This window comes from Benincasa hispida, chromosome 10 (genome assembly GCF_027475165.1).
Source record: "Benincasa hispida cultivar pf3 chromosome 10, pf3_genome.v1.1, whole genome shotgun sequence".
In the NCBI taxonomy this organism is placed as follows: Eukaryota; Viridiplantae; Streptophyta; class Magnoliopsida; order Cucurbitales; family Cucurbitaceae; genus Benincasa; species Benincasa hispida.
Window position 1 is genome coordinate 16931472 of NC_143487.1, and position 26767 is coordinate 16958238.

Sequence of the window (26767 nt, forward strand, 5' to 3'; positions counted from 1 at the left end):
TCATTATGTGATTCGAAAATTTCTTTCTTCATATTTATTATTCAATATGTTCAGCATTTTGTTATATTTCTGTAGGTTATGGTCAATAGTAGAAAAACAATACGTAAGAGGAAAGTCGTTGATAAGTACATACCTCCCGTTGAACCGAAAAGAAAATAACAAAAGAAAAGGAAGTTAAGGTTCAACTTCCTTTGGATCGTCCAAATATTAAGTACCCTTTCCCTGGGGTACCTACGATACAGTTTAAAGTGACAATCCAATACTCCTTTGAGCATGAGATTCCAGCGGCTATATTGAAGGAAATGGTGAACTGGATTACTAATAAGAATACGGACAATGAGGTTTGAGAAAATGCAGTTCGGCCATTATCCAAAACCTTTTTCCATGAGTTGACTGAACCAAGTTCATGGGTTGAGTGTGACATAAGTTTACGATCATTGTCCTTTTTACCAAGTACATAAAGTTATAAACCCTCTCCTAACGTATATCTTGTTCTAGATGCAAACCCTAAATATCCTTTTTGAGTTCACAAAAGATAAATTCTATAGGCGACCAGACATGTGTATGGCTCGCTTCACCATCTTGCCAATTGGAATAACGGTAACCATTTACTGCACTTTTGAATAGGAATATGTTGGTTGACTATTATGTGTTTTAATGTTCGTTTTGTTGTGTAGAGTCATCTAAATTTCAAGATAGGATCTACAAACATATTAAGAACAAGTCGACCTTGGATGTTGCCGTAGCATGGGCGGATGAGACGTTACCGGATTATGTCATGGGTAAATTTGATGTCAAGTGGTCAGATGTGGACTTCGTATAGACGACAATAAACATTGATCAGCATTGGATGTTGATAGCATTCGATCTAAATAGAGGTCGGTTGTTCGTATTTGATTCACTACCTTCCATGACATCGAAGAAGAAGTTGGAGTTTTTCCCTGAACCATTGACTTACACCCTACCATCGCTTCTTCACTACTGTGACCTGAAACGTTCGAAGTCATACATCGAAACGTCTCATTGGAAGATAGCCTGACCTACCTCTACGAATACACAACACGAGCCGTTAGATTGTGGAATATTTGTTGTAAAATTCTTAGAACATTCAGTGACTGGTAGTGCCCCATCTGTAATAACTCAGGATAAGATGACTGACTATAGGATGCAAGTGGCACGTCAATTGTGGACGAACACTCCATATTATTGACGTACATGTGTATTATATATATTATTGATGTAATTTTACTAACATGTTATTTAAATTGTTAGTGTAGAACTACCATGAATATAGAAGATTCATTCATAAATAGCCAACAAGTTAAGTTAAACTTAGATAAGCGAGACATCTGAAGGGATTCATTAATTACACTTATAAAAGGGATTCATTAAGCCAACAAGTTAAATTAAACTCCGCTACATGATCGCTTAGAAGAAGTAAACGATAATCATTAATTACACTTATAAAAGGGAGAGCGAAATATGCGAGAACGAGATTGGCAAGAGTGATATTAGCGAGAGCGAGATTCACGAGAGCGAGACATCTCCATAATGGTTCATGAATAGACAACAATTTAATTACACTTACAAAAGGGAGAGCGAGATATCTGAAGAGATCCATGAATAGACAAACTCTAGTAATCAAACTTATAAGCAAGACGTTTTAAAAGGGATTACAATTGATAGCGAGAGCGAGATTAGCGTGAACGAGATGGGCGAGAGCGAGATTTGCGAGAGAGAGATATGCGAGAGTGAGACGTTTCCAGAATCGTTCACGAATAGCCAACAATTTAATTACACTTACAAGTGGCACATAAAAAATTACAGTTTTGAGGATTCGTGAATAGACAAGTGGCACATAGAGAATTACATAGACAAGTGGCACATAAACAATTACAAAGACAAGTGGCACATAGACAACTACAATCGACCGACATTTGAATCATTTGTATTAGAATCAATAGGTCGCCTAGTCATCAGCGGTTCACTGCAGTTTTGTCGATTATGCTCGTAGTTCCCACACCTACCACATTTTATTTGTCTGTGTTGTTCTCCTCTTAATGGTATTCTTTGTACTCTTCACCGTCTGACCTGTACCACTTTTCCAGGAGGTGCAATATGCTTTTCCACATATCCCGGAGGTCTCTTCCATTTAGATATGTGACCGAGTGGATTTACAGGCTCTGCATAAGCAGCCATGAGGGAGTCAACGCTATAGAATGGACTGCACAAACCATGGATGAGGATGTTTCGTTTTCACGCAGCCACGATCGCATGTGAACATGGGATATCGAGTGAGTTAAATTCCTTGCATGTGCATTCCTTCGTATGGAGGTTCACAATACTGTCCAATCGATTATCCCGCACATGTATCCTATAACAATCAATCGGCTCAACTCGATATCGTCTGCCTTTGTCACACTTAGTTGCTAATCAGTTTTCATAGTAGTCCGAGTGTGACATCGTTCGAGATGCCCAATAATTTCTCCGTTCATAAAACCATGATTGGATGAGGCCTCGAACGTGTTCCAACAAGCACATTATGGGTAGCTGTCGATATTCTTTGGTCAATGAATTGAAACACTCTGCACTATTGGACGTTATGTTATCGTATCTTCATTCTGTTTGGTAAACATGCGCCCACCTTTCAAGACCAATGTCCTCCAAAAATTTCGATATTGCACCATTTCAAAAAGTACGTAGTTGGTCCCAGTGTGCTTGGAACTCTGACATGCGAAATGCCCTGGCTGCATCCTTGAACATCCCAACAATCGTGTTGTCCTTAAAGTTGGGAAGAACATTATTTTCTAGGTGGTAGGTGCACAATCCATGAAATGCTGTGGGAAAAACTGCACGAATGGCATTGCCAATAGATACCGTTCCATCGGACACAAACACCAAGTTAGAGGGTTCTCTAATGGCACACTTCAAGTTTGATATAAACCACTTCCAAGCTCGATCAATTTCATTGTCCACTATGGCATATGCTAGTGGGTAAACTTGGTTGTTGCCATCCATGGAGACGCCGACCAACATAGTTCTTTTGTATTTTCCTTTCAGATGCGATCCATCAACAATTATCACCGGCCGACAACTTGAAAAACCTCTAATACAAGGTCCTAATGCCATAAACATGTACTTTAAATGGACATCATTTTCAAGTTCGATTTCAAACCTTGTACCTGGATTCTCCATCTTTAACGCTTCACCATATGCATGTAGAACAACGTACGACTCTTCTGGAGTACCCCTGGCGAGAGCATAAGCGGTTTCCCTTGCACGCCACGCTTTATCGTAACTTATGTTTACGCCGTACTCTTTCCTCATATCCTTGACGATGTGACAAGGTTTATAAACACATCCTATGCCTGTAAACTTGTCTTTGATTAGTTCACCAACTACCGCAGCCGTTGCTTGTCTATGGTCATGATTTAAAATTCCAATAGAACATGTGTGCGACCGTATATGCTTCGTGATCTTAAATATGTCACACTCTGGAATTTTAACCGCATGAAGAATCCACTTACAATTATCCTCTATACATTTAACAGTGAACAAAGACTTAGTTGACTTCCTTACCTTATATTCAAAATTATTGATTATGTACAAAATAGATAATCTCATTTTTAAATCAATCTTACTCAAAAAAATTTGACCAACTTCAACATCTGTCTCGGATGAAGAGGTGCCAGACATAATCAATTCCCCTTTACGACATGAAGACATGGAATTCAATCTTCCTGATCTCTCACTAACAGCCATTGTAGGTCTATATACCTCTGAAGGACCACAGTCCATAGAATTTAATCCTACTGATCTCTCATTATCGACCATGAAAGGATCACGCTCTTCTGAAGGACTACAATCCATAAAATTCAAGCCTGTTGATCTCTCATTACCAGGCACAGGTCTATTACATTGAGTTTCTCTTTCCCAGTCCACTGCACGAATGTTGTCATTATCTATTGATAATGTTGATGGTTGAGTGTTCATAGACAATGGAATATCATTCTCTTCTCAATTAAACTCATATGATGCCTCGTATTGTCTGACTACACCTATACCATCATCATTTATATTCACATTTTTGTCGTGGTATGATTTTAGTGTTACATATAGCTGAACTATAGAAAGATCGTCCCGACAAAGAAGGAAGTCAACATCACCATCATTTCATATGTAGTGTGGAGGGGCTTCAAAGTCAAGCTTATATTTAACTCTCATAACAACATCAAACTCTAAGCAACTTATATTTTCAATCCTGTAAATGTGAGCTTTAAGCTCTTCATACTTCAAGGTAATAGGCACAACGATTCCTATTAGCTCGCCTCCAACATACAAATTTTGGTTCTCATCCCAATGACCTCTGTATCCAATTAGTACACATTTTCGTGTCATCCTACAAAGCAAGAGAACATTTTTTATTAAATAGATAGAAATACACATGGATCTCTCTCACTGTCGCTCAAGCTCACTCTCTCGCTGTCACTCAATGTCACTCTCTCCACCTTTCTCTTTGTCCCTTTGTCTATACATATCTGTTTTGAGACTACGTTTCTACAAACGCCAATGAGACCAAGTTCAAGAAAAGTTTGTTCCATTCTGAAAACTCTATTTGGTTTCGAAAAACTCTGCTCTAGAAAACCTCATTCAATAAATCTCCGTTCAACAAAATGACAGTTCAAATGAAGTTTAGATTTTAAAGAATACACCATTTGCTGTGTGTTAATGATTTTAAGTTGTAGACAAATTTCGTGAAAATTATCAAATCAATCGTACAGTGACAAACAATCACATCACGATGGAAGATCAACAGACAGTGAGAGCGAGAGGGTTATCAGGGGAAATTTTTGTAATCTCATCCCGTGATGACATAAGTAGAGGGTCAATTGACATTATTTTTTAAAAATGGGTCATTTGACATTTTGGACCCTAAAATTGGGTCATCCGTACAATTTTTTCCCACCTTCTTTTTGTTGTGGCTGAATGACAAACATCCTCGAAGTTTTTAGGTTAAAAAGTAATGAGATAAAAATACAGTCGAATATAGGATTTGACTGTTGGACCTTGGAATAGTTGAGAGGAAACATATATATATATATATATATATATATATATATATGTATATGTATATATCAGGGGCAAGTGTAACTTTAATAAAAATAAATAAATTGAAAATTTGACGCGTGTCTCCAGGTTTTACTTTTTTACAAACATGGCAAATGATTTTCGTTTGAAAATTTGACGCGTGTCTCTAGGTTTTACTTTTTACAAAAATGGAAAATGACTTTCGTCTGAAAATCTGATTACTATCTGATTTTTATGTGATTACTATATTATTCATATGTGATTGTTATATGATTGTTATGTGATTGCCACAACTGCAATTACAAAAAAGTTGAAGTCACATCTTAAAATGTATTTATCATATAATGCAATTTCCCTATATATTATTTATTTGTTAGTCAAAATATAGATTATAATGTCAACCAGACCGTGGTTAATTAGTTTAACACGACCTTGAGAAAAAAAATAGTTTAGCACGTTTTAAAATTTTTTATGCAACACTTATTTCATCTTTTTTGGTATAAAAACTATGGGATAAAGGGATCAAACCTTTTACTTCTAAAGAGAAAATTCATGTCGATGTACTTTTAGAATTTCTTGGTATAAAATGTAAATATTTTTTTATTTTAAAAAGACCCCTAGAAACAATGTCAAACTATTTATAGAAATAATAAAAATATATATATATATATATATATTGATAGACTTCTATTAGTTTCATTACTAATAGACATTCATAAATTTCTATCAGTCTCTATCAATGATAGACTTTCATCAATGATTTCAAAAGTACAAGTCTATCATTGATATAGACTGATAGAAATTTATCAGTTTTTATCACCGATAGACACTGATAGACTTCTATTAAAGTCTATTAGTGATAGACTTATATCAGTCTCTACCACTGATAGACTTCTATTAGCATTTATCTGTGATAGACATTTAAAAGCAATGAAACTCAAATCTAGCATCCAACTTCATGGGTAAATCAATTTTAACACCAAAACTTAATGGTTGTTCAAGAGCCAAACAGAATTAACCCAAAATACCAAAAATCTTACCCCTAATGGCAAAAAAATTTGGCGAACTCGTGTTGGAAGCAACAAGACAACGACAACGAGGATTAGGCTGCATGGATCTAAGAGTTAGAGAAAGAGAGAGAATGAATCGGGTGGAGAGAGAAAACTTGGCTTACTGACGACGACGTACAATCAGATCTGCGATGTAGACCTGTTGTCTATCAAAAACTTGTTGCTTTGCGGCGGATGTAATGCCACTGTAAAGATTGATGATAATGATGATATGCGTTATGTGATGTATTATCTTAATCACGCTTCCAGATAATATATACGATACTACAAAATTCACTGTGGAATGCGTGCACGTAATTTATGCGTGTCATAAGTTTTCTTGCGTTGAAACCAAGTATAATTCCACCGCAAATTTCTCAGAGTAATCCGAGGGCAAATTTCTCAGAGTAATCCGAGGTCGAACATGGGGATTGCGATGTTAATGCAACGATGATGTGATATATGCGACTGTAATCAAATTAATGTTGTGAGGTGCTGAAAAGTAAATTGTGATGATAAATGAATAAATAGGTAAAGAGTAAGATGCGATGATAAATGAATAAACGGGTAAAGAGTAAAATGCGATGGTAAATGAATAAGCAGGTAAATAAATATGAAGTTTGTGCAAAGTGTGTGTGAGGGAATGTGATGGCAAGTCTTGTGAATTGAATCAGAGTGAGAACGGGTTTGGAGAAAGAACATCGCAAGTTTGTCAATCTTGTTGAGGACGCAACTAAGGTTCCGCCTTCCCTCGGCTTACACCTCTCGGTGATCGCCTGCATCACCATATCTCTATGATGATCATGGATGAACATTTGTGAATGCAAGGTTGTTTCCATCTCTGGAAATACTTCTTGCTTTAGTTAATGCATCCTATCAACCTTCTTTCGAGAGGTGGATTAGCATATTCACTTCTGTTCTCACAGGTGAAGATGCCATTGAACATCTGTTAACTAAACTTAACTGATTTCTTCAACATGGATTGACTTACTCGTTCAATCTTTTCCCCGCACCCTGGAGGTTTAGTTACTCATGGTGATAGAAATGGAAGATGAATGTGTTATAGTGAACAGAGAGATGAAGATGAACATGATAATGATATTAACTGGTAAAGATAAAGCGTTTGTTACAGAGATATGAATGAAATACAAAAAATGAACAACAATCAATGAACGGAAAGTAAGAATAAATGAGAGTAGGGTGTCAATGTTTTGGCATGGATCCTGATCAGAGCTATTTTGCTTGTCGGCGTGATGGAGGGATGAGGTGGATAATTCCTTCTCAGGAGAGTTCTCGAGGGAAGAGTGTCTCTTTTTCCGTGTGATTTTCTTCTCTATGTATTCTCCTCCTTTTTCTTGCTGAGTATTGATGTTGCTATTTATAGACCTTAGCACCTCATACATCAGTGGTCCCGCTCTCAAAAGTTACTTTTTCTTGTTGAGGTTTGATGAGAATGTCCGCTCTGCTCCACGTTCCGTTTGTTAAGTCGTACATCAGAAAAGCCATACAATCTCAGAAATCCCTGAGAATGCGTTGCTCTTCTTGTCCACGAGCAATTGTCGCATGCAGTGTTACAAAATCCCCGAGACGCGTTGCTCTTTTTGTCCACAAGCAATCATCACATGCGGTGATACCTGTTACCTGCAAAACAAAGATTTGGACATCCTTTTTGCCATCGCAATGCGGTCAGCGGGTGTGTTTCCGATACATTTACAATTTTTGCGTTTCTAAGCCAATTTTAATATGTTTTATGCAACTTTTCCTTCCTATTGCCGCATATTCTAAGTAAGATGATATAAATAACTAGTATTTCTACAAGTTATCACACCCCTAATTTTAGATATATGCTTGTTCTCAAGCATATCTTTTACTAAGGCAATTCAGCTCAAGTCCTGTCCTTGCTTTGCACCGATTGGCTACTCAAAATGCTATTCCTCTACATAATTTATCAAAATCACTAGTTCCTTCTATCCTTTGAACATTTCTTCAGCATGCTCTACTTTAGTCTTACCTTAGACAAACTTCTGCTCAAAGTTCCCTTCTTGTTTTGAAAAGATATTTTTTCTTTTTCTAAAAAAAAACGAAATGCACCTTTCATGTTATAGCCTGGTTTACGTTTTACCATAGAGATCGTTGATCATGGTTACACTCTTTATTTTGGTTTGCTCCCACAGGTGTCATGCAAACATCCAACTTTGGTTGTGTACCAAGCTCAACTTCAACTCTTGTCCGTTAACCAAGTTTTTTACTTTAGCTGGTCAGTGGAGTTGTCTATTTCTTTCTTTCTTTTTTTTTTCTTTTGTATTGCATCGATCCTGGTAACCTACCTTCGTTTTGGCTTGCTCCCATGGGTGTCATGTGAACATCCAACTACGAGCAGGTTCCTTTCACGACTTAACTCTTACCAGGTTGGGATTTTTCCCTTGCGCCGACAATGGAGTTTTTTTTTTGTATGAATGCATTTGTTTGAAGATGATCGCATCTGCTCAGACCCTTTCCACCCTTAAACCTAGAGGGTTGCAAGGTCCTCATTGTGTCGTTTTGGACAGAAAAAACAAAACACTTAGTCAAAAGTTTAAAAAGAAGGTTTGAGCAGAGTCTTGTGCTAGAGAAGGTAAAGTTGAAACTATTGTGATGAATTGTCTAAGTCTAAGGCAGATAATGTGATATATAAAGAAATTGCGTTAAGGCTACGCATAATACTCATCATAGCAGCGCAAATAAACGATGCAAAAGAAAAAAAAGGAAATATCGCATCGAATTGACAAAGGATGACATAAATAAAAAGGCCAAAAAATAAGGAAAGATAAGTCATTCAATATATACAAATTGACTAAGTACACAAAAAATTGTAATGACTACAAACATAAAAATATTAAAAATAATTGAAGAAAGAAAATACAAAGGTAGGGAAGAAGGTGGTACACCCCCAAATTTAAACTTGCGGCAGGGGCTCATTATGGGGATGACATTGCGAAGGAGCTCCAGTCGGCGCTTCTTGAAAGAAAAAGGTATTGCAGATGTTGAGGAACCACGAGACCATGTAAGTATGCGATCGAGAAGTTGAAGTACTCGTGGTTGCATTCTGCTAACTGCCTCTGATTCAGGCAAAGAGTAAAGATATTGCGTTGAATGTTGATCATCGTCTGGTGCAGCTCTGCATTGCTTTCTCACAACTCCATCAGAGTTTGGCGTAATGAGGAGAGTTCGTGGGATAAGAAGCCCCGCAGATCCTTAAGGGCAGCAACTATGGATGCGGTGGGGGGTGGTGTCGTCGATGTTTCACCAAGGGTAAATTGCATCGCCGTGGTGGGGCTTGGTGGTCGGATGACTAAGGGTAAGGGATCCTCCAAGGGTAAATTGGTTGGCTGATGCGATGCACTGCCTTAGATTATTTCCTTTTCTTTGTCATTGTGTCGCCGTCTTTTGGGTCTGGGCGGTTGCGGCGCATTCAGATCGATAAGAGGCCGCTTTGGTGGAGGCTCAGGGCAATGCGGCGAATCCTTGAGAAGGACTCTCAGGATTTTTATGCTGATGAGGCCATGGACTTTTGTCATCGACTCTTCTTCAATACCAGCACCTACAGATAGGCATAGGCTGGAGACAGTCCATGGAAAGAAGTATTGGCCCCTGATGCAACCTACATAACTCTAATTTGCCTGCAAGAAGTCTGCCTACGTCGATCGGAATACTGCGCGCAATGCAATATGCGACTATGACTCTATCCCTTGAAATTGTCTGATCATGAGAGGTTGGGATGAGCCATCTCTTCACCAAATAGACCCAAAGTCGTGCTTCTGGTAGCAGACGGTTGGAAGCGAGAGTCATAATGCCAGTCAAGGACACTGTCCAATTGGTACCCGGTTGTGCCAATATTCTCAATACGTCTTCCATGTGTTCCTTAGCAGAATCATCAATCATTTTGTTGCCCGGTGTTTCTAAGAAATTCTTCAACTAATAGAGCTAATTAATGTCCTCGGCGCTAAAAGGCACTACCCTCCTGTTAACGACCACTACATCTTCGGTATCATGGAGCCGACCGTGGTAAAAGGCCTGCACTGCCGTGGGGATGACTATGGATGGGCATTGGTAGAAAGTTTCCCATCCATGCTCCACTATGATACCAATGACAAGGTCTGATAGTGGGGCAGGCGCAGGGAAGAAACCCATTTCCATCAATAAATCATCAATTTCTTTCTGGACCTTTGGACGCCTCCTAGCTGGCGAAGACTCGATGCCTTCCACCTTCTCTTTTCTTTTTTCTTGAGCGGACGCAAGATGGGATTTTTGTCGTTGAATGCGTTCCCGTTCCTTGCCCTGCTCTTGTTCTTCATTTTCCCATTCTTCTTTCTCTTTTCTTTTTAGCTCAATGTTGCGTTGAACTTTGGCTTTGCGACGTAACTCCTTTTTTCTCCTTCTCCTTCCTCCTTGCTTCCTCCTCTTCTTGCATTTCTTTTTCAAACTGTTTAGAGGCAAGCGCAATGCGCTGCTCATCCTCAAGCCTTCTCTTCTCTTCCTCTTCCGACCTTGCGTTGGCAAGGGGAACCTCCTCGTCATGAAGCCGTCTAGCCAAATCGGTTGATGCGATGATTTGGCGTGCCCTTGCCATCTTTTCTTCCTTCTCCTTTAATTTCCTCCTTCGTTCCTCTCTCTCATTCTCTATGCGCTCATTTATTGTTGGGTCTTCTATGGACCCTTGCAGCGCATTCCCCTTGCGACGCCGTATAAGTGGGGAGATGTGAGGATCTTCTTTGTCATTCGAACCGCGGAGTTGAGCCTCTGTCGCAACTAATCTTGGATGCGGCCATGAGGTTTGTTGCTGCGATGATGGTTCAAGTTGCACCGACATCCCCCCTTCCACCCTTACGGTGGTGGATTCTCCTTCGAAATCCGGGCTTTCTGCCCTTTGCCTCCGTTCTTCTTTTCTCAGGCGCTTCTGTTCCCGCCTTCTCTCGCTTCTCCTCTTCTCATTCCTTTCTTTTTCCTCCCGGGCAACTTCATCTTTCTCTACCCATTGATCATTGCCTCCCTTCTCTGCCTCCTTCTCGGGCTGCTCTGCCTGCCTCCGCGCCTCCATGACCTCCAAAACAGTCCTAATGGGTTCCTCATTGGAGTCTGCTGGGGCATTCTCCTTGGGATCCAAGATTGTGAGGGCCATCATCCGCGATGTCGAAACCATCTTCTCCTCTGACGGTAGGGGCTGGTTCACCACTCTTGCTTCCGGCAACCCCCCATCCTTCTCTAATAACTTAAGATGCTTCCCTATACCTTCTTATCGTCTGTTTTCCATTGTTCACTTTCTGTTGGAGGTAGTGGAAGTGCCACCTCAGGACTAGTGGCAGGGGCACTCTCCGTGCTCGGCCCCTCTCAGAGGGTAGACGGAGATACTGACGCTGAAGGTTTTCGCCTGGGTTTTCCGGTGATTTTGGGGACTGGTTTGGGTTAGACGACGAGAAAGGCCGCCTTCCGCATGGAGACTAGGGCTTTAGATGGGGATGATGGTTGGGAAGAAGAATGTGATGATTGTTCGGTCATGGGTTTAGGTGAAGGGAGAAAGAGAGAGTGGTGCTTTTTTTTGGGTAAGGAAGAACGAACAGCAGGGTTTGAGTATGCAGAGGGTTTTGGGGAGGTTTGCGTGAAAAATGCAGAAGAACTCTCGTTGATGAGGCTGAAGGGGGGATTTTATAGGTTGGACTTGGAAAGGCCCAATGTATATCGATAGTGCGCTCGGCAGGCCTTGGTAATCCAAAAAGCCTGTCGAGTCCCTTTCCATTATGACCTAACAGACAAAGATGTCATTTCGTCTACTATGCAATAATGGACCTCAGAAGTTTAAACGCTTATACGTTTATCTTCTCCACAAATTTCATTATTATTATTATTATTATTTTATTAAATGGAAGATGGGCGCAATGTGTACCCATCATCGCAACGCCTATGTAACACCCCACACATTTTTTAGTAATAATGTAATTTCAATAACTTTATTATTTGGAATTTTAGTAATTATTATTAGTTGGAGGGCATTTTTGGAATTTTGGACTTCAAGTATAAGTGCGGGAATTTAATTGTTGGCTTAAAATCATTCAATTTGAAAATTAATGGCAGATCTATCGATTTGGGTAAGATTTCTGCCGTTTGGGTTTGTTTTCGGTTGATTCTTGAATACTTATTTACTTTTGACACAAATTGGTTGATACCCATTGTGTTTCAACTTTGGATTTAAGTTTGTGAAGGTATTGAGGTGTTGTCCAGTGAAGTTGGAGTTTGTTTTAGCGAGTTTTGGTAAGTTTTATGCTTTGATGACCCTCTTGTGGATTAATTTTGGTGGTTGAGAAATTTTGGTAAAGTCATTTGGAAGTGATTTTTTTGACGAAGCTACATATGGATAATTTATTTGAGACATTGGTAGTGAAGTATGTATTTGATTCAAGCTTTAATCATGTAAGCCTAATTTCAAATTATGATTATGGGGTTGATTCAAAAATTTCATTCAAGATGAAGAAGAGTTTGGTTTGCTAATTATTTGGGCTTAAAATTGGAGGTTTGGAAGGTGAATCGAATTGGATCACACCTTAGGTAAGGTTATCTGGAAATATTTTGTAATATTTGAGTGTTTGGAATTTGGCCTTAACTATTAATTTTAAAGCTTGGTTTATGTTTAGGCTTGATTAAGGATTCAAGAATTTCACAAAGATTCAATTGCTTTTTGTTTCGACTTAATATCAAGGTAAGTAATCTTACTACTGGAACTGCACACGGGCCAAGCATTAGATGTATGCTAGCATGTTAAATGAAGGTTATGGCAGAATGACAACATGAAAGATTGATAGTATAACATAATTAAAGTATGTTCTGTTACGAGATCCGAATTATTTATTTATGCATATAGACACTTGAATGCTAGTATGAGATGGTATGTGCTTCCATGGTTGTATTTGATCTGATGATGTTGAGGTATACATGTATGTTGTAGAACCATGATGTTGAGGTATATATGTATATTGTAGAGCTATGATGTTAAGGTTTATATGTATGTCATAGATTCGTACAGTGATGATTATGATGTTGAGACTGTGCAAATGTCCTTACTGATTAGTTAGATGCCCATTAAATTTTGTGTTTCCTTCGGGATTCACCAGTTTGTGTTTCCTTCAGAATTCACCAGTTTGTGTTTCCTTTGGGACTCACTAGTTTGTGTTTCCTTCGGAAGCCACCAGTTTGTGTTTCCTTCGAGATTCACTAGTTTGTGTCTCCTTTGGGATTCACCAGAGGTAGTGGGAATACTTAACTACAGTAGGATAGGACTTAGTCCCCTTTTTATTTCATGTGTATATGTGTCCCATGAGGACTAGAGCAATGTATATGTTTCACCAGAGGTGGGTATCTAGAGGACATAGATGCCTAGCCTGACCCAAGTAGTGGGGTTACTTACTGAGTATTTTATACTTATTCTTTTTCATGTTGTTGTTTCAGGTAAGGGTAGAGATGCACCGGCGATGACACAGTAGAATTCGTGATCGAGCCACTAGGACTAGTTTTTACGCTTCCGCTCATGAGATTTAAAGTTCTTTTCATGTTTCTCTTATTTTTTAGTTTTGATGTTTAAAAATTACTTTTAAGAATCGTTTTTCAAATTTATTTATTATCCTTTATGATTTATGGGTTTCCTACTATTGATTTAGTATTTGAATTTAATGAAAGTCCTTTGAAGTTACCTTATTTAATTAGCATTTATTTCGCCCTAACCAAGCGTCGTTTTGAGTTCCATGCATGCATATATTTAGTAACGGCCTAACTTAAGTCCTAGGGGGTCGGGTCATTACAGTCTACCCGCCAACGTAATGCATACCCGTCATCGCATTGTATAACCGGCATCTCAATGCTTATCCCAAAACCATAATGATAAGTTATTGCGATGTTTACACAAATCATTCATTCAACTTAATATAATCAATGCAACTAGAGACTGAAAGGGAAACTAATTTAACAGAGCAGTAAAGATAGTTTATATGGATGCTGCTTAGAAAGAGATTTTCAATGTTACCGCAAGCGCATCCCCGCAGGCGATCAGACTTGTCTGCCCAATGTCATCGCTTGACATTGTTCTTTTCCACTAGGTCTAGGTGCTTCTGAGTTGTTGGACAGTGTACCAGGTGTTCTATTTTTCAATTCGGTCGCAAGCTGGCCCACTTATACCTCCAAATTCCTAATGGAAGATGCTTGCGATTGCATGAGCATATCATTCTTCTGTATGTATTCCTTAAGTAGTGATTCTAAGTACGATGAATTTGGTGTAGTGTTGGATGAAGAAGGTTGGTTGTGAGGTTATCTGTTCTGATAATTATTTTGACCTTGACCTTGGTTATGAAAACCTGGGAGATTTCCTCTATTCCCTGAATGATTGGTCTGCATATTCCTCTGGCCTCCCTGGTCAGTGTTTCCTCCCTAACTGAGGTTGGGATGATTCCTCCAACCGGGGTTGTATGTGTTGCTGAAGGGGTTATTTTGGATCGAGTATATGGACTGTTTGTTGGACGGGCAGGCTTCCACTGAATGAGCCTCTCCACATTGAATACAGCTTACTGCTGCCACTTGCGTCAATGCACTGGCTTGCGCTACATTCTGAGAAAGAGCTCCTTGATTTATGGCCATGGTTTGTACGAGTGAGGTGACTGTGGCCAGCGTGGTCATTGTATCCACTAGTACAATGGCTCTGTTTGTTTTTCTTCGTTCCGTACCTCTGCCTCCGTATCCGTCATCAATCCAGTCATTTGTATTTTGCGATATGTAATCTAGGATACCTTTTGCTTCAGTATAAGTTTTATCCATAAACCCTCCTGTCGCTGAAGCATCTGCAATTGCTTGCGTTGCTCTATCCAGGCCATTATAGAAAGTTTCCACAAGGACGCAATCTGGAATCTCAATATGCGAATAGTTCTTCACTAAACGTTGAAAGCGCACCCATGCGGTGCTCAGAGTTTCATTTTCTGCTTGTTCGAAATTTAGTGCTTCCCGTCGTATTCTCGCGTTAACGGCGAGAGTGAAGAACTTCTTCATGAATCTTTCTACCAACTGATCCCAGGAGTTAATCTCGTTTGGCTCTAAAGAATGGGCCCACTTCTTGGCTTCATCTCTGAATGTGTAAATAAATAGGTAGAGTCTGATGCCTTCTGATGTCACGCCAGGAATGGAGAATGTGTTGCACATCTCGACAAAACTGGTGAGATGTGCATGTGAGTCTTCTCATTGCAAACCTCCAAATTGACCTGCGTTTTGTATCATCTGGAGCATAACAGGTTTAATTTCGAACCTAGCCTTTTCTTCCACCGTAGGTTTGGCGATACCCGGTGAAAAATCATATAAATTGGGTGCCGCATAATTCCTCATAGGAATATTGCGATCAGTAGCCAAGAAGACTGGGTTTTGCGGCGCCCAATTCATTCATTGATTTACTTCAGGCCTTTCATTGTTGTTGTTCGCCATATCCCTGCGTCGCCTATTACGATTTTGGCGTGCTCTCCTACGAAAAGTTCTTTCGATTTCTGGGTCGGCGTTGAATTCTGGATCCGTTCCAGTACTCATGCACCTTCAGTTGCTCTTCGCTTAAGCACACTGTACTCCAGAAATCTATCCTACAAAATATCACAAAATAATCAGCACTAAAGTTGTCAATCCCCAGCAACAGCGCAAAAAACTTGTTGCTTTGCGACAGATGTAATGCCACCGCAAAGATTGATGATAATGATGATATGTGTTATATGTTATGCGATGCGTTATCTTAATCACGATTCCAAATAATATATGCGATACTACAAAATTCACTGTAGAATGCGTTCATGTAGTTTATGTATGTCACAAGTTTTCTTGCGTTGAAACCAAGTATAATTCCACCGTAAGTTTCTCAGAGTACTTCAAGGTCGAACACGGGGATTGCTATATTAATGCGACGATGATATGATATATGCGACCATAATCAAATTAATGTTGTGACGTGCTGAAAAGTAAATTACGATGATAAACGAATAAATAGGTAAAGAGTAAGATGCGATGATAAATGAATAAACAGGTAAAGAATAAAATGCGATGATAAATGAATAAGCAGGTAAATGAATTTGAAGTTGTGCAAAGTGTGTGTGAAGGAATGCGATGGCAAGTCTTGTGAATCGAATCAGAGTGAGAACGGGTTTGGGGAAAGAACATTGCAAGTTTGTCGATCTTGTTAAGGACGCAACTAAGGTTCCGCCTTCCCTCGGCTTACACGTCTCAGTGATTGCTTGCATCACCATATCTCTATAATGATCAGGGATGAACAAATGCAAGGTTGTTTCCATCTCTGGAAATACTTCTTGCTTTAATTAACGCATTCTATCAACCTGAGGTGGAATAACATCTTCACTTCTGCTCTAACAGGTGAAGATGCCATTGAGCATGCGTTAACTAAACTTAGTTGACTTCTTCAACATGGATTGACTTACTCGCTCAATCATTTTCCCGCACCTTGGAGGTTTAGTTACTCATGGTGAGAGAAATGGAAGATGAATGTGTTATGGTGAATAGAGAGTTGAAGATGAACATGATAATGATATTAACTGGTAAAGATAAAGCATTTGTTACAGAGATATGAATGAAAGACAAGAAATGAACAACAATCGATGAACAGAAAGTAAGAATAAATGAGAGCAGTGTGTCAATGTCTTGGCATGAATCCCGATCGGAGCTATTTTGCTTGCCGGTGTGATGGAGGAATGAGGTGGAGAACTTCCTTCTCAGGAGAGTTCTTGAGGGAAGAGTGTATTTTTCCGTGTGATTTTCTTCTCTATGTCTTCTCCTCCTTTTTCTTGCTGAGTATTGATGTTGCTATTTATAGACCTTAGCACCTCCTACGTCAGTGGTCCCGCTCTAAAAAGTTACTTTTTCCTGTCGAGGCTTGGTGGGAATGTCTGCTTTGCTCCACATTCTGTTTATCAGGTCATACATCAGAAAAGCTGTACAATTTCAGAAATCCCTGAGAATGCATTGCTCTTTTTGTCCACGAGCAATCATCGCATGCGGTGATACCTGTTACCTGCAAAACAAAGATTTTGACATCCTTTTTGCCATCGCAATGCGGTCAGCGGGTGTGTTTATGATATATTTACAATTTTTGCGTTTCTAAGCCAATTTTAATATATTTGACGCAACTTTTCCTTCCTATTGCCGCATATTCTAAGCAAGATGATATAAATAACTTATATTTCTACAAGTTATCAAGACTCAAACTGCAGTGGATCGACAGTTAGACATGAGTGCGGTGATTGGTAGATGTCAAAGTACATGGGTTAGAGAGAGAGACCGAGATTAGACCAAAGAAGAAGAAGAAAAAGTAGAAGAAAAAGAAGAAGAAAAGTGTGTAGGTTATAGGGAGAGACCGAGATCAGATCGAATAATGAGAAGAAGAAGAACACGAAGAAGAGGGAAGATTAAATTTTGTTATTTTGTGTCAATAGTTTCCCTTATTTTTCTATTTTTGAAAATCATCCATTAAAATTGTTGATACCAATTCATTCCAATTTAATCAATATTATTGACTATTGGGATGAAATCTCGAGTGGAAGCGTGTGAAAGCATTGCATATCGTTAACCGATTTTTAAGAAACAAAAACAGTGTTCTAAAACAGAATGTAGAAGGATAAACACATTATAGTCATGTTTTAGATGGAGGGAAATAAGAAGGAAGAACCATTCTTACCTTTGAATATTCCCGAGCTCCTAGAACGATCCTCTCACTTTTCCAACGAACACGAACGTCTCCTCGAATGATATTGAACACGACCACGAGAATAAACGTGTTATTCTTTAGGATTTCGATAGAAGGATAGGTGATATCCAACTATTGGAAGAGGGTGAAGAAGGGATAATTCCTTAGAAATAATATAGATGATTTCTTTAGTGGCAAGGGTAAAAATTGCAAAATCAAATATTGGCCTAAAAGGGCTATAAGGAATATTTTATATAGAGAAGGATTAGCCCATTCTCCAAGTCTTTCCCCAATCTATCATTGTGCACAAGTAATTAAATATCACTTATTTAATTAATTAGAATATTAATTAAATAACCATTTATACATTAAATTAGACTTATTTAATTAATTAGAATATTAATTAAATAACCATTTATACATTAAATCCAATTTAACGTATACATTTAATTAATATAAACATCATATATGTATGAGCAACACCTCTCTACTAATCAATTAATTCTTTGTGAGTCTAATTCACTTAAATTAAATATTTGAATCTCATTTAAATGTTTATTTCCAACTTAATATAAATTATGGATCACATCCATAATCATTTACATACTAATCATACTAATATACGATTTCCTCAAATTGATTTGAATAATTCAAATCATTATTCTTTAATATCTTTTAGTGAGCTCACAAAGGAACCTGGTGGACCTGCAGATCAGAAGCTCCAACGATATGAGATTAATTGGCTAAACTCATTAACCAAATTAATCAATATTCATTAGTGTGGGTACACTCCACTAAAGACCCACGACTGCACTCTTCTCACTGTAGACATATTTCTATGTCCACGGATATAGACCAATAACAGCAAGTTAGTCCTTCACAGGTGTTCATAATGCCAACTGGATCAAATTACCGTTTTATCCTTTGGGTTACCTTTGACTCCTTAAGTACTAGTGCTTCTCTAATGAACAACATGTTTATGGTCCAACCAATAAATATAAACCCCTCTTGGACAAATGAGAGAGTCCATTTGTTCAACTCTCGGAGACACCACTTAAGGGAACACTCATTTACTTACCTTGAAGTCGGGAATGAGTGAATTCCATCTTGTATTATTATGTTCCCAACTCCTCACTCGGTATTGTCCCCAAAATGGTAGGCTTATCAAGTCGGACAACTAGCCGCTCTCACTCTTACAAATAAAAGGACAAATCCTTGTGAACAAGAGTTCATAATACACTCAGGATTAAGACTAAGTTGCCTAGGTCATCTAATGAGTAGGATATTGTCCACATAAAGTACTAAGAAGGCTACTTTATCGTTGATGATTTTCTTGTGGATACTAAAGGAAATCAGACATGAGAATTTTCATGAGCAGCGGAATGATCGTTCCAAATTCCATTCGTATTTGAACATACACAATTACAATCAAGAAACAGAAACATATTGGTTATGCACAAAACGAAATTACAGCATGCTTTACATAAAATCAAGGGATAGAATTGTACATACCTTTGAAGACTCATATTCAAACTCCTTCGATCACGAATGCTCGATCAATCTCTAAGACTGTAACACACGAATGCTCGTCCACCATGACCGCAACACAGCACGATCATAGCGATCTCCAAGATCACTAACACAGTAAACGACCTCCAAATACCTCGAACTATGTCGAGTTGAGTGCGACACCACCACAATGGCTACCTTGGTATTCTCAGTGTGAGAATCCAGAAGTGTGGGCTCTTTGTGGACTTGGTTAGAGGAAGAGACTGGAGGAATAACAATCATGTAAACGATTGAGCAAGTGGGAGATGACAAAGGTCTATCGTATAGACCATGCCTAATCGTTTTACAAATGTTATGAGATCGTTTAGCAAAAGTTCCGCGATCGTTTACTAAGGCCAACAAGTGAACTATCGTGTAGTGTCACTCTATGATAGTACAATATCTCTTCAGCTATCGTTTAGTGAATCTAATCCATTTGACAGCCAACTGTGAGTAATTCCAAGAATGGAAAATCTCAATTCAACAACTTTAGCAAATCTTCTAAATTTGGGGGGGGGGGGAATTCTTTTACCTCACGGTTACCATGAAACCACCAATAACCTCCCACTCAATTTGTTATTAGAGAAAAGAGATAATTATCCAATAATTAATATTATTATAAATATATATGATAACCAACTTACCATACTATATTTATAACCTATAGTTTTAATATTTTATCTCATAAAATATAAAAACCATAGTTTTTTTTTTCTATTTCATGGTCCTTAATGTAAATCTCATTTACATTAATCCTCCACTTGATGTATCTCATACATCACACCGATCATATAATCGAATTCTCCTCTTGTCAATTTGAACATTTCAAATCAACACCAAGAACTGATTCTCAACTTGAATCCATTGAGCTCCCAAGGGGACCTTATGAACCTGTAGCTCGAAGCTCCAACCGTACGTGAATAACTGACTAAACTCTTTAGTCACAGGATCCACAATTCGTTAACTACCAAGCACTCCACTAAAGACCGACAGTTGAACTCTCCTTATTACAGATATATTATGTGTCCATATCAACCAATCAATAGTGCGATAACCCTTCACGGATCACTCGTAAGTATAGTTGGGCCAATAACCGTTATGCCCCTGTAGTTACATCTAACTCCTTAAGTACCACTGATTCCTCTGAACATAAGTCATAGTCCTACTATGACTGAGTCCTCTCTTCTGAAGAGAAGTTGTGGCCACTATGTTCAAGGCTCAAAATCAACCCTTAAGGGAGCAATCTATCTATTTACCCCTGCTTCGGGGAACGATTGAATTCCATCTTGTGTAACTGAGTTTCCAGCTCTCAAATCAGATAAATCCTCAAAAAGGTAGATATGTTGAGTTGGCAATCTGGCCACTCTCACCCATACTAATCAAAGAACCACCCTCAAAGGCAGGAGTTCCCAAAACACTCAGAACTGAGGTCATGTCAGCTATGGTCGTTTAGGTGAGATGTAAGTCTCCAGTATCAACGACGTTATATACAGAGACGAATCATCTCATGGTCTGGTCTTGTACAAACTCTTTGTATAGGACACCCACGCTCGCATGTCTCCACATGAATGGTTAGGATCTACCATCTGTAGTAGTTCACAATACTTGCAAACCTCTACAAAGTGAGCCGTACCTGTAGTGTCACTAGGATCAGGTATCCTTCCTTAATCCTTATACTACAGACCTATTTAGGTTATCACTTAAGGCATGATCCACTTGTATATCTCATATACATGCTTAAGTCTATATACAATAACCATGGAGCTTTGTTTATTAGATATGAGTAAATGTCAGATAAAATAACTCTTATTTTATTCATAACAATGTATACATATTACAAACTATGAGACTCTGGGAGAATTAGGACACCAATCCCAACAATCTCCCATTTGTCCTAATGCCTCGGGAGACTAATGTACAATACAAGATAAATACATGTACAATATACAATAAACTAGAGCATACCTCAATATCATCTCCCACTTGCCCTAGACAAGATGTCGCATGTCCCGTAGACCCAGACTATCTAGGTGACCCCTTGAACACTTTAGCCGTGAGAGCCTTTGTAAATGGATCAGCAACGTTGTGCTCTGACGCGATCTTTTTGATTATCACATCACCGCGATGCACAATATCCCTGATCAAGTGGTATTTCCGCTCTATATGCTTGCCTCAACAATGACTTTGAGGTTCCTTCAAATTTGTTAAAGCCCCATTATTATCACAATAAAGAATGATAAACAAATTCATATTTGGAACAACTTCCAAATCCGTAAGAAATTTCCTCAGCCAAACAACCTCCTTAGCTGCTTCACAAGTGGCTACATATTCGACTTCCATAGTGGAGTCTGCGACACATCCTTGCTTGATGCTTCGCCACACTACAACCCCTCCATTCAGAGTGAACATTGACCCCAATGTCGATTTACGAGAATCTCCATCGGTTTGAAAGTCAAAGTTTGTGTATCTTGTAATGATCAAATCCTTATCTTCATACACGAGCATGTAGTTCCTCATTCTCCGAAGATACTTGAGGATCGTCTTGACTGCCGTCCAGTGATCAAATCTTGGATTGGACTGATAATAACTGACAATCCCTACTGCATAGCAAATGTCGGGTCTGGTACACAACATTGCACATATTAAGCTTCCAATAGTTGAAGCATAGGGAATCCGTCTCATCTCCTCAACCTCTTGAGGTGTCTTAGGACATTGATCCTTATACAATACGATTCCATGCTTGAAGGGTAATAAACCCCTATTGGAATCATGCATCCTGTACCTGATCAACATTTGATCGATGTATGATGCCTGAGACAGGGCTACCCTCTTGTTCTTACGATCCCGAATAATTTAGAGAGCGTATTGTGCCTCACCCAGATCTTTCATTTGGAACTGGGCAGCTAGCCATTTCTTAATGTTAGTCAGAAACCCTACATCATTCCCAATGAGTAGGATATCATCCATATAAAGTACCAGGAAAGCTACTGAGCTGTTGATGATCTTCTTGTAAACACAAGGCTCATCAATGTTCTAATAAAAGCCAAATGATTTGACCACACTGTCAAATCTAATGTTCCATGATCTAGACATTTGTTTCAGCCCATAAATGGACCTATTAAGCTTGCAAACTCTTTGCTCTTGATCTGGAAATATGAACCCTTCTGGTTGAGCCATGTAGATGGTCTCCTCAAGATTCTATTAAGAAAGGCAATCTTGACGTCCATTTGTCATATCTCATAATCATAAAATGTGGCTGTGGACAGGAGTATCCTGATAGACTTGAGCATGACAACATGTGAGAAAGTTTCCTCATAGTCCACTTCCTCAACCTACGTATAATCGTTTGCCACGAGTTTAGCCTTAAAGGTTTGCACCTTTCCATCTACACCTCTCCTTCGCTTATAGATCCACTTACACCCTATAGATCTTACCCCATTAGATGGATCCACAAGCTTTTAGACGTTATTGAAGTACATAGACTTCATTTCCTAGTTCATGGCTTTAATCCATTAATCCTTGTCAACATACTTCATTGCTTTCTTAAAAGACAATGGATCCTCGACCCCATCATTAGAAATGACGTTATGGACTTCAGTCAAACCCATGTAGTGATCTGGAGGGTTCAAAACCCTTCTACTGCATCGAGGCAGTCTCAACTCTTGAGCTGGTTGACTAGATGTACCGAACTCAATAACTCTTATTGATCTGTCAGTCTGTTCAATAACTCTTGTTGAACCCTTAGTAGTCTCAGTCTCACTAGAAATGTCATGTAAAACGAGCTTACTTCGTGGCTTATGATCCCGGATGTGGTCTTCTTCCAAGAAGATAGCATTTATAGAAACAAACACTTTGTTCTCACTCGGATCATAAAAGTATCCACCCCTCGTTTCCTTGGGGTAGCCTACAAAGAGGCAAACTTTTAAATGTGGTTCCAACTTTTTCGGGTTATCACTACCTGATTACTGTTATGATGGTGAAGACATTTGGTTGACCGTTAGCCCTCTTATATGATTCCATATAGTAGAGTGGCATCATCCAGATCGTGTGTTGAGATAGTTCGGTCTGCGATAAACGATACCTTTGTTGTGCTATACACTCCCAACACTACACCAGATTGATTTGAGAGGTAAGCACAACCAAGTCCGGCGTTGAATTCATGTGGAATATATATCCTACTGGCATGGACGACATGAACGTTGTGCATAGGGAGAAATAATAAATGAGCCAGCTGTATCAGATGACTACGTTTCCTGGTATGATTCAATCATGAGGCAATTTATCACACCTGACGACGCTTACTATTACTGCATGGTAAGAGATTTAAAATCAGAAATTTTCCAAATATATGATATGAATATTGTTTAATATTTATTTTTTCATCGTACAGAATAATTTTATCGAAAATGTACAACAATATTCAGTACAACACAATTTACCAAAATTGGATTCAATGTGTCACCAAAACATTGGTCAACATAGAAAGTATTAATATTGCTAACATTGATCGAAGACATATTCCTCGTAGACGAAAACGACAACATGGTAAAGCTAATTTAGATGCACATGAAGACAACCCCCATGTGGGGTAAGGGTCAGGGGGGTCGTCTTTAAATTTCATGTAAACTTCTATTTTCAAATTAAAAAACTAATTGTAAATCTTCTTTAGAATCATGATTTTTTTTTTTAAAATATGAGTGCATAATAATTATGTTTTCATTGTAGATTAAATATATAATTAAGTTTAATAATGAAGAAATTTGTGGACCTGGTCCACGAGTCTTAATATTGTTGTACATCTCCGATTTAAAAAAAAGTTAGACAATCGATTTTTTTTAAAAAAAAGTCGTGGACCTGATCCACGAGTCTCTCTTCAACCGGTTAACCAACTGAGCCGATGTGGTGCTGACTGGATTAAATGCTAATCGTGTACCCCGTACACGATTTCCCTTCATACCAAAACTACCCTATTTTTGTCAATACTTTCCATTCCCACCAATTTTTAAAAATACTTTCCCATGTACCCCATTTTTGTCAATAGTTTGAAAATCCACAATATTTTTTAACTTGATCCGTAATATTTTATTTGATACAATATAAAAACTATAACTTATGTATTATATTTTGATATAACATATAGTTATATAATAAGTTAGTTATTATATTCTTATTTAAATTAAATTTTGTTTTTATTTTAATTTAAATTATTAAAAATAACTTCTCTCCCCTTTTTCTCTCTATTTTTCAGACGTGTGGTTAGTGGTTACGGGAGATGAGCTATTCTTCTTCTTCTTCTTCACAGAGAAGGTCTGGGTGTTGAGTTTTTTTTTTTTTTTTTTTTTTTTTTTTTTTTTTTTTTTTTTTTTATAATTTTACAAAACTCCCTACAAAACAAAAATCTCCTTTCTAAATCTTTCTACCTCTTCCTGAAAGATCATAGAGCCCACATCTCCCGTGATTCTCAGCCCCTACCGAGAATACGAAGGTCTCACTTGTGGTGGTGCCCTTCTTAGATTACTATAAGTTTTTGGAAGTTTGGTTGACGAGAGGAGGAAATTCGCGAAGGCATCGATTCTTCAAGGGTAAGTCTTCTCTAACCCTTATTCTTCCTTTAATTCTTCAAAGTATGCTATAAAATTATGGTTATTTGCATTTTTTTTGTTCTGTGAATTTCAATTATGTGTAACATCGAGAATTGGGAATGATCCCCGCTTCCATAATCGAACTTCACGGTTCCTTCAGTTGGAATCAAAGCTAGGATCTTTTGTCCCAATTTTTAATTTTCCATAATGCTCTTACAGATTTGGTGGGTTGCATTCTGTAATATTGTTCATATTGATGAATTTTATGGAAAATATTATGGTTTGCAATTTTTTGGATGTCTGCGGGATTGGATTTTAGATTTATTGCTTTTTCTTTACAAATTAGTTTGTAAGGGCCCGATGTTTTGGCCATTTAATTGCAATAGAGTCTGTAATTTGAAAGTTTTGAGTCGTTCGTGGTCATTCCGATGAGTTTCTGAAGAAAATGAGGCCCAAATTGAAGAAGGTTCGATGAATTCGTAAGTGTATAGTGGCTATTGTAGAGTAGTGTTGCAACGTTGTGCCCTAGCGTTACAACGCTGTGAGCGACGAATGGAAATTTTTTTTGTAGCGTTGCAACACTCCGAGACGGATTTTTTTTCCATTTTGCGTGCGATTCTGATAGCTCTAAATAAGAGTTATTATTTCTAGCTTAATTTGGGCTCATTATCATATTTTATGTGTTTATTTTCCTATTTTGTAAGTACTGAGCAATCAAGAGGTAGAATTAATCATTTGGTGAAGAACGGGGTTAATTTGAAACAATTTGGAGTTGATTTGAGCACTCAGGCTTCAAAGGAGTTGAAAACACCAAAATACCCCTATCAGAGCGTCACAACGCTCATAATTTGCCTAGGTCTAATGCTCGTGCAATGCTTGGAGGTAGTAGATCGTGATGTAGGGGAGTGTTGCAACGCTGCCCCGAGTGTCGCAACACTCTGAAGTTAGAACATCGCCACCATTACAATGCCATGTAATGCTCCAACCCAATGCTATGCGACAGAATGCTCAGTGTTGCAACGCTACAAACTTTGACGAACGGAGTTCGGAGCGTGCGCACGAGATAGCGTTACCCCTAGCATTGGACTTCTGCCTCGACGCTCCCTTTCAGCCGTTTCAGCATTACAACGTTAGTTCTAGCGTTACGATGCTATCCTAATTTTCTATAAATATTCCTCTTCAGTTTTAGGTCAAAACAGGCTAACTTTTGGAGGATGAACTGATGGAGGCCGAAGTATAACTTCAATCTTCTTTCTTTCCCTTCAGATTTTAGTATCTTTAGGTTGGTTTTTCTTTTTATTTTGGGTTGTAATTGATGGATTGGATGTGTATCTCGGATTTGTCTATGAATTAAGAGGTAACTCCTATCTAATTTGTTTTGAGCAGGAATCCTATGTTTATTTTCTTGAATGTTTTCTAATTAATTTAACTGAATTGTTGTGAACTCTTTGGGATGATTTGATTGAATTTTAATGGAAATTTTATAAATTGATCTGACAAATTAATTTATCAAAATTCTTGTTTGCAATATCGTCATAGCCTATGCAATATTGATTGATTTAGTTGCATGTATTAGGATCACATGTTTAGGGTCTAGACTTTTTCTGACCAAATGTATGTATGCCCTAATATAATCTTTTCCAAATAAATCATGGTATAAGATATGGCTTTTCTGGCTTGTAGTATGTCTCAACAATTGAACCCTTTCATAATGCAATTCAATTTTAACTTGTATGTTACTAAGAAGGAAGAGTTGTAAA

General features: G+C 38.3%; 2 protein-coding genes across 2 annotated transcripts; both read right to left on the reverse strand.

Annotated features, from left to right (window-relative positions):
* Positions 1-2688: 2688 nt before the first annotated feature.
* Positions 2689-3993, reverse strand: LOC120088954 (protein FAR-RED ELONGATED HYPOCOTYL 3-like). The gene has a single exon (XM_039046390.1). The coding sequence runs from the start codon at positions 3991-3993 to the stop codon at positions 2689-2691; it is 1305 nt and encodes a 434-aa protein (XP_038902318.1).
* Positions 3994-14585: 10592 nt separating this feature from the next.
* LOC120088956 (uncharacterized) lies at positions 14586-15347 on the reverse strand. The gene has a single exon (XM_039046392.2). The coding sequence runs from the start codon at positions 15345-15347 to the stop codon at positions 14586-14588; it is 762 nt and encodes a 253-aa protein (XP_038902320.1).
* Between the last annotated feature and the right edge of the window lie 11420 nt (positions 15348-26767).

Excerpts from the sequence above, each read along its gene's own strand:
- LOC120088954 (XM_039046390.1), bottom strand. The coding sequence starts at position 3,993 with ATGAACACTCAACCATCAACATTATCAATAGATAATGACAACATTCGT.
- LOC120088956 (XM_039046392.2), bottom strand. The coding sequence starts at position 15,347 with ATGTGCAACACATTCTCCATTCCTGGCGTGACATCAGAAGGCATCAGA.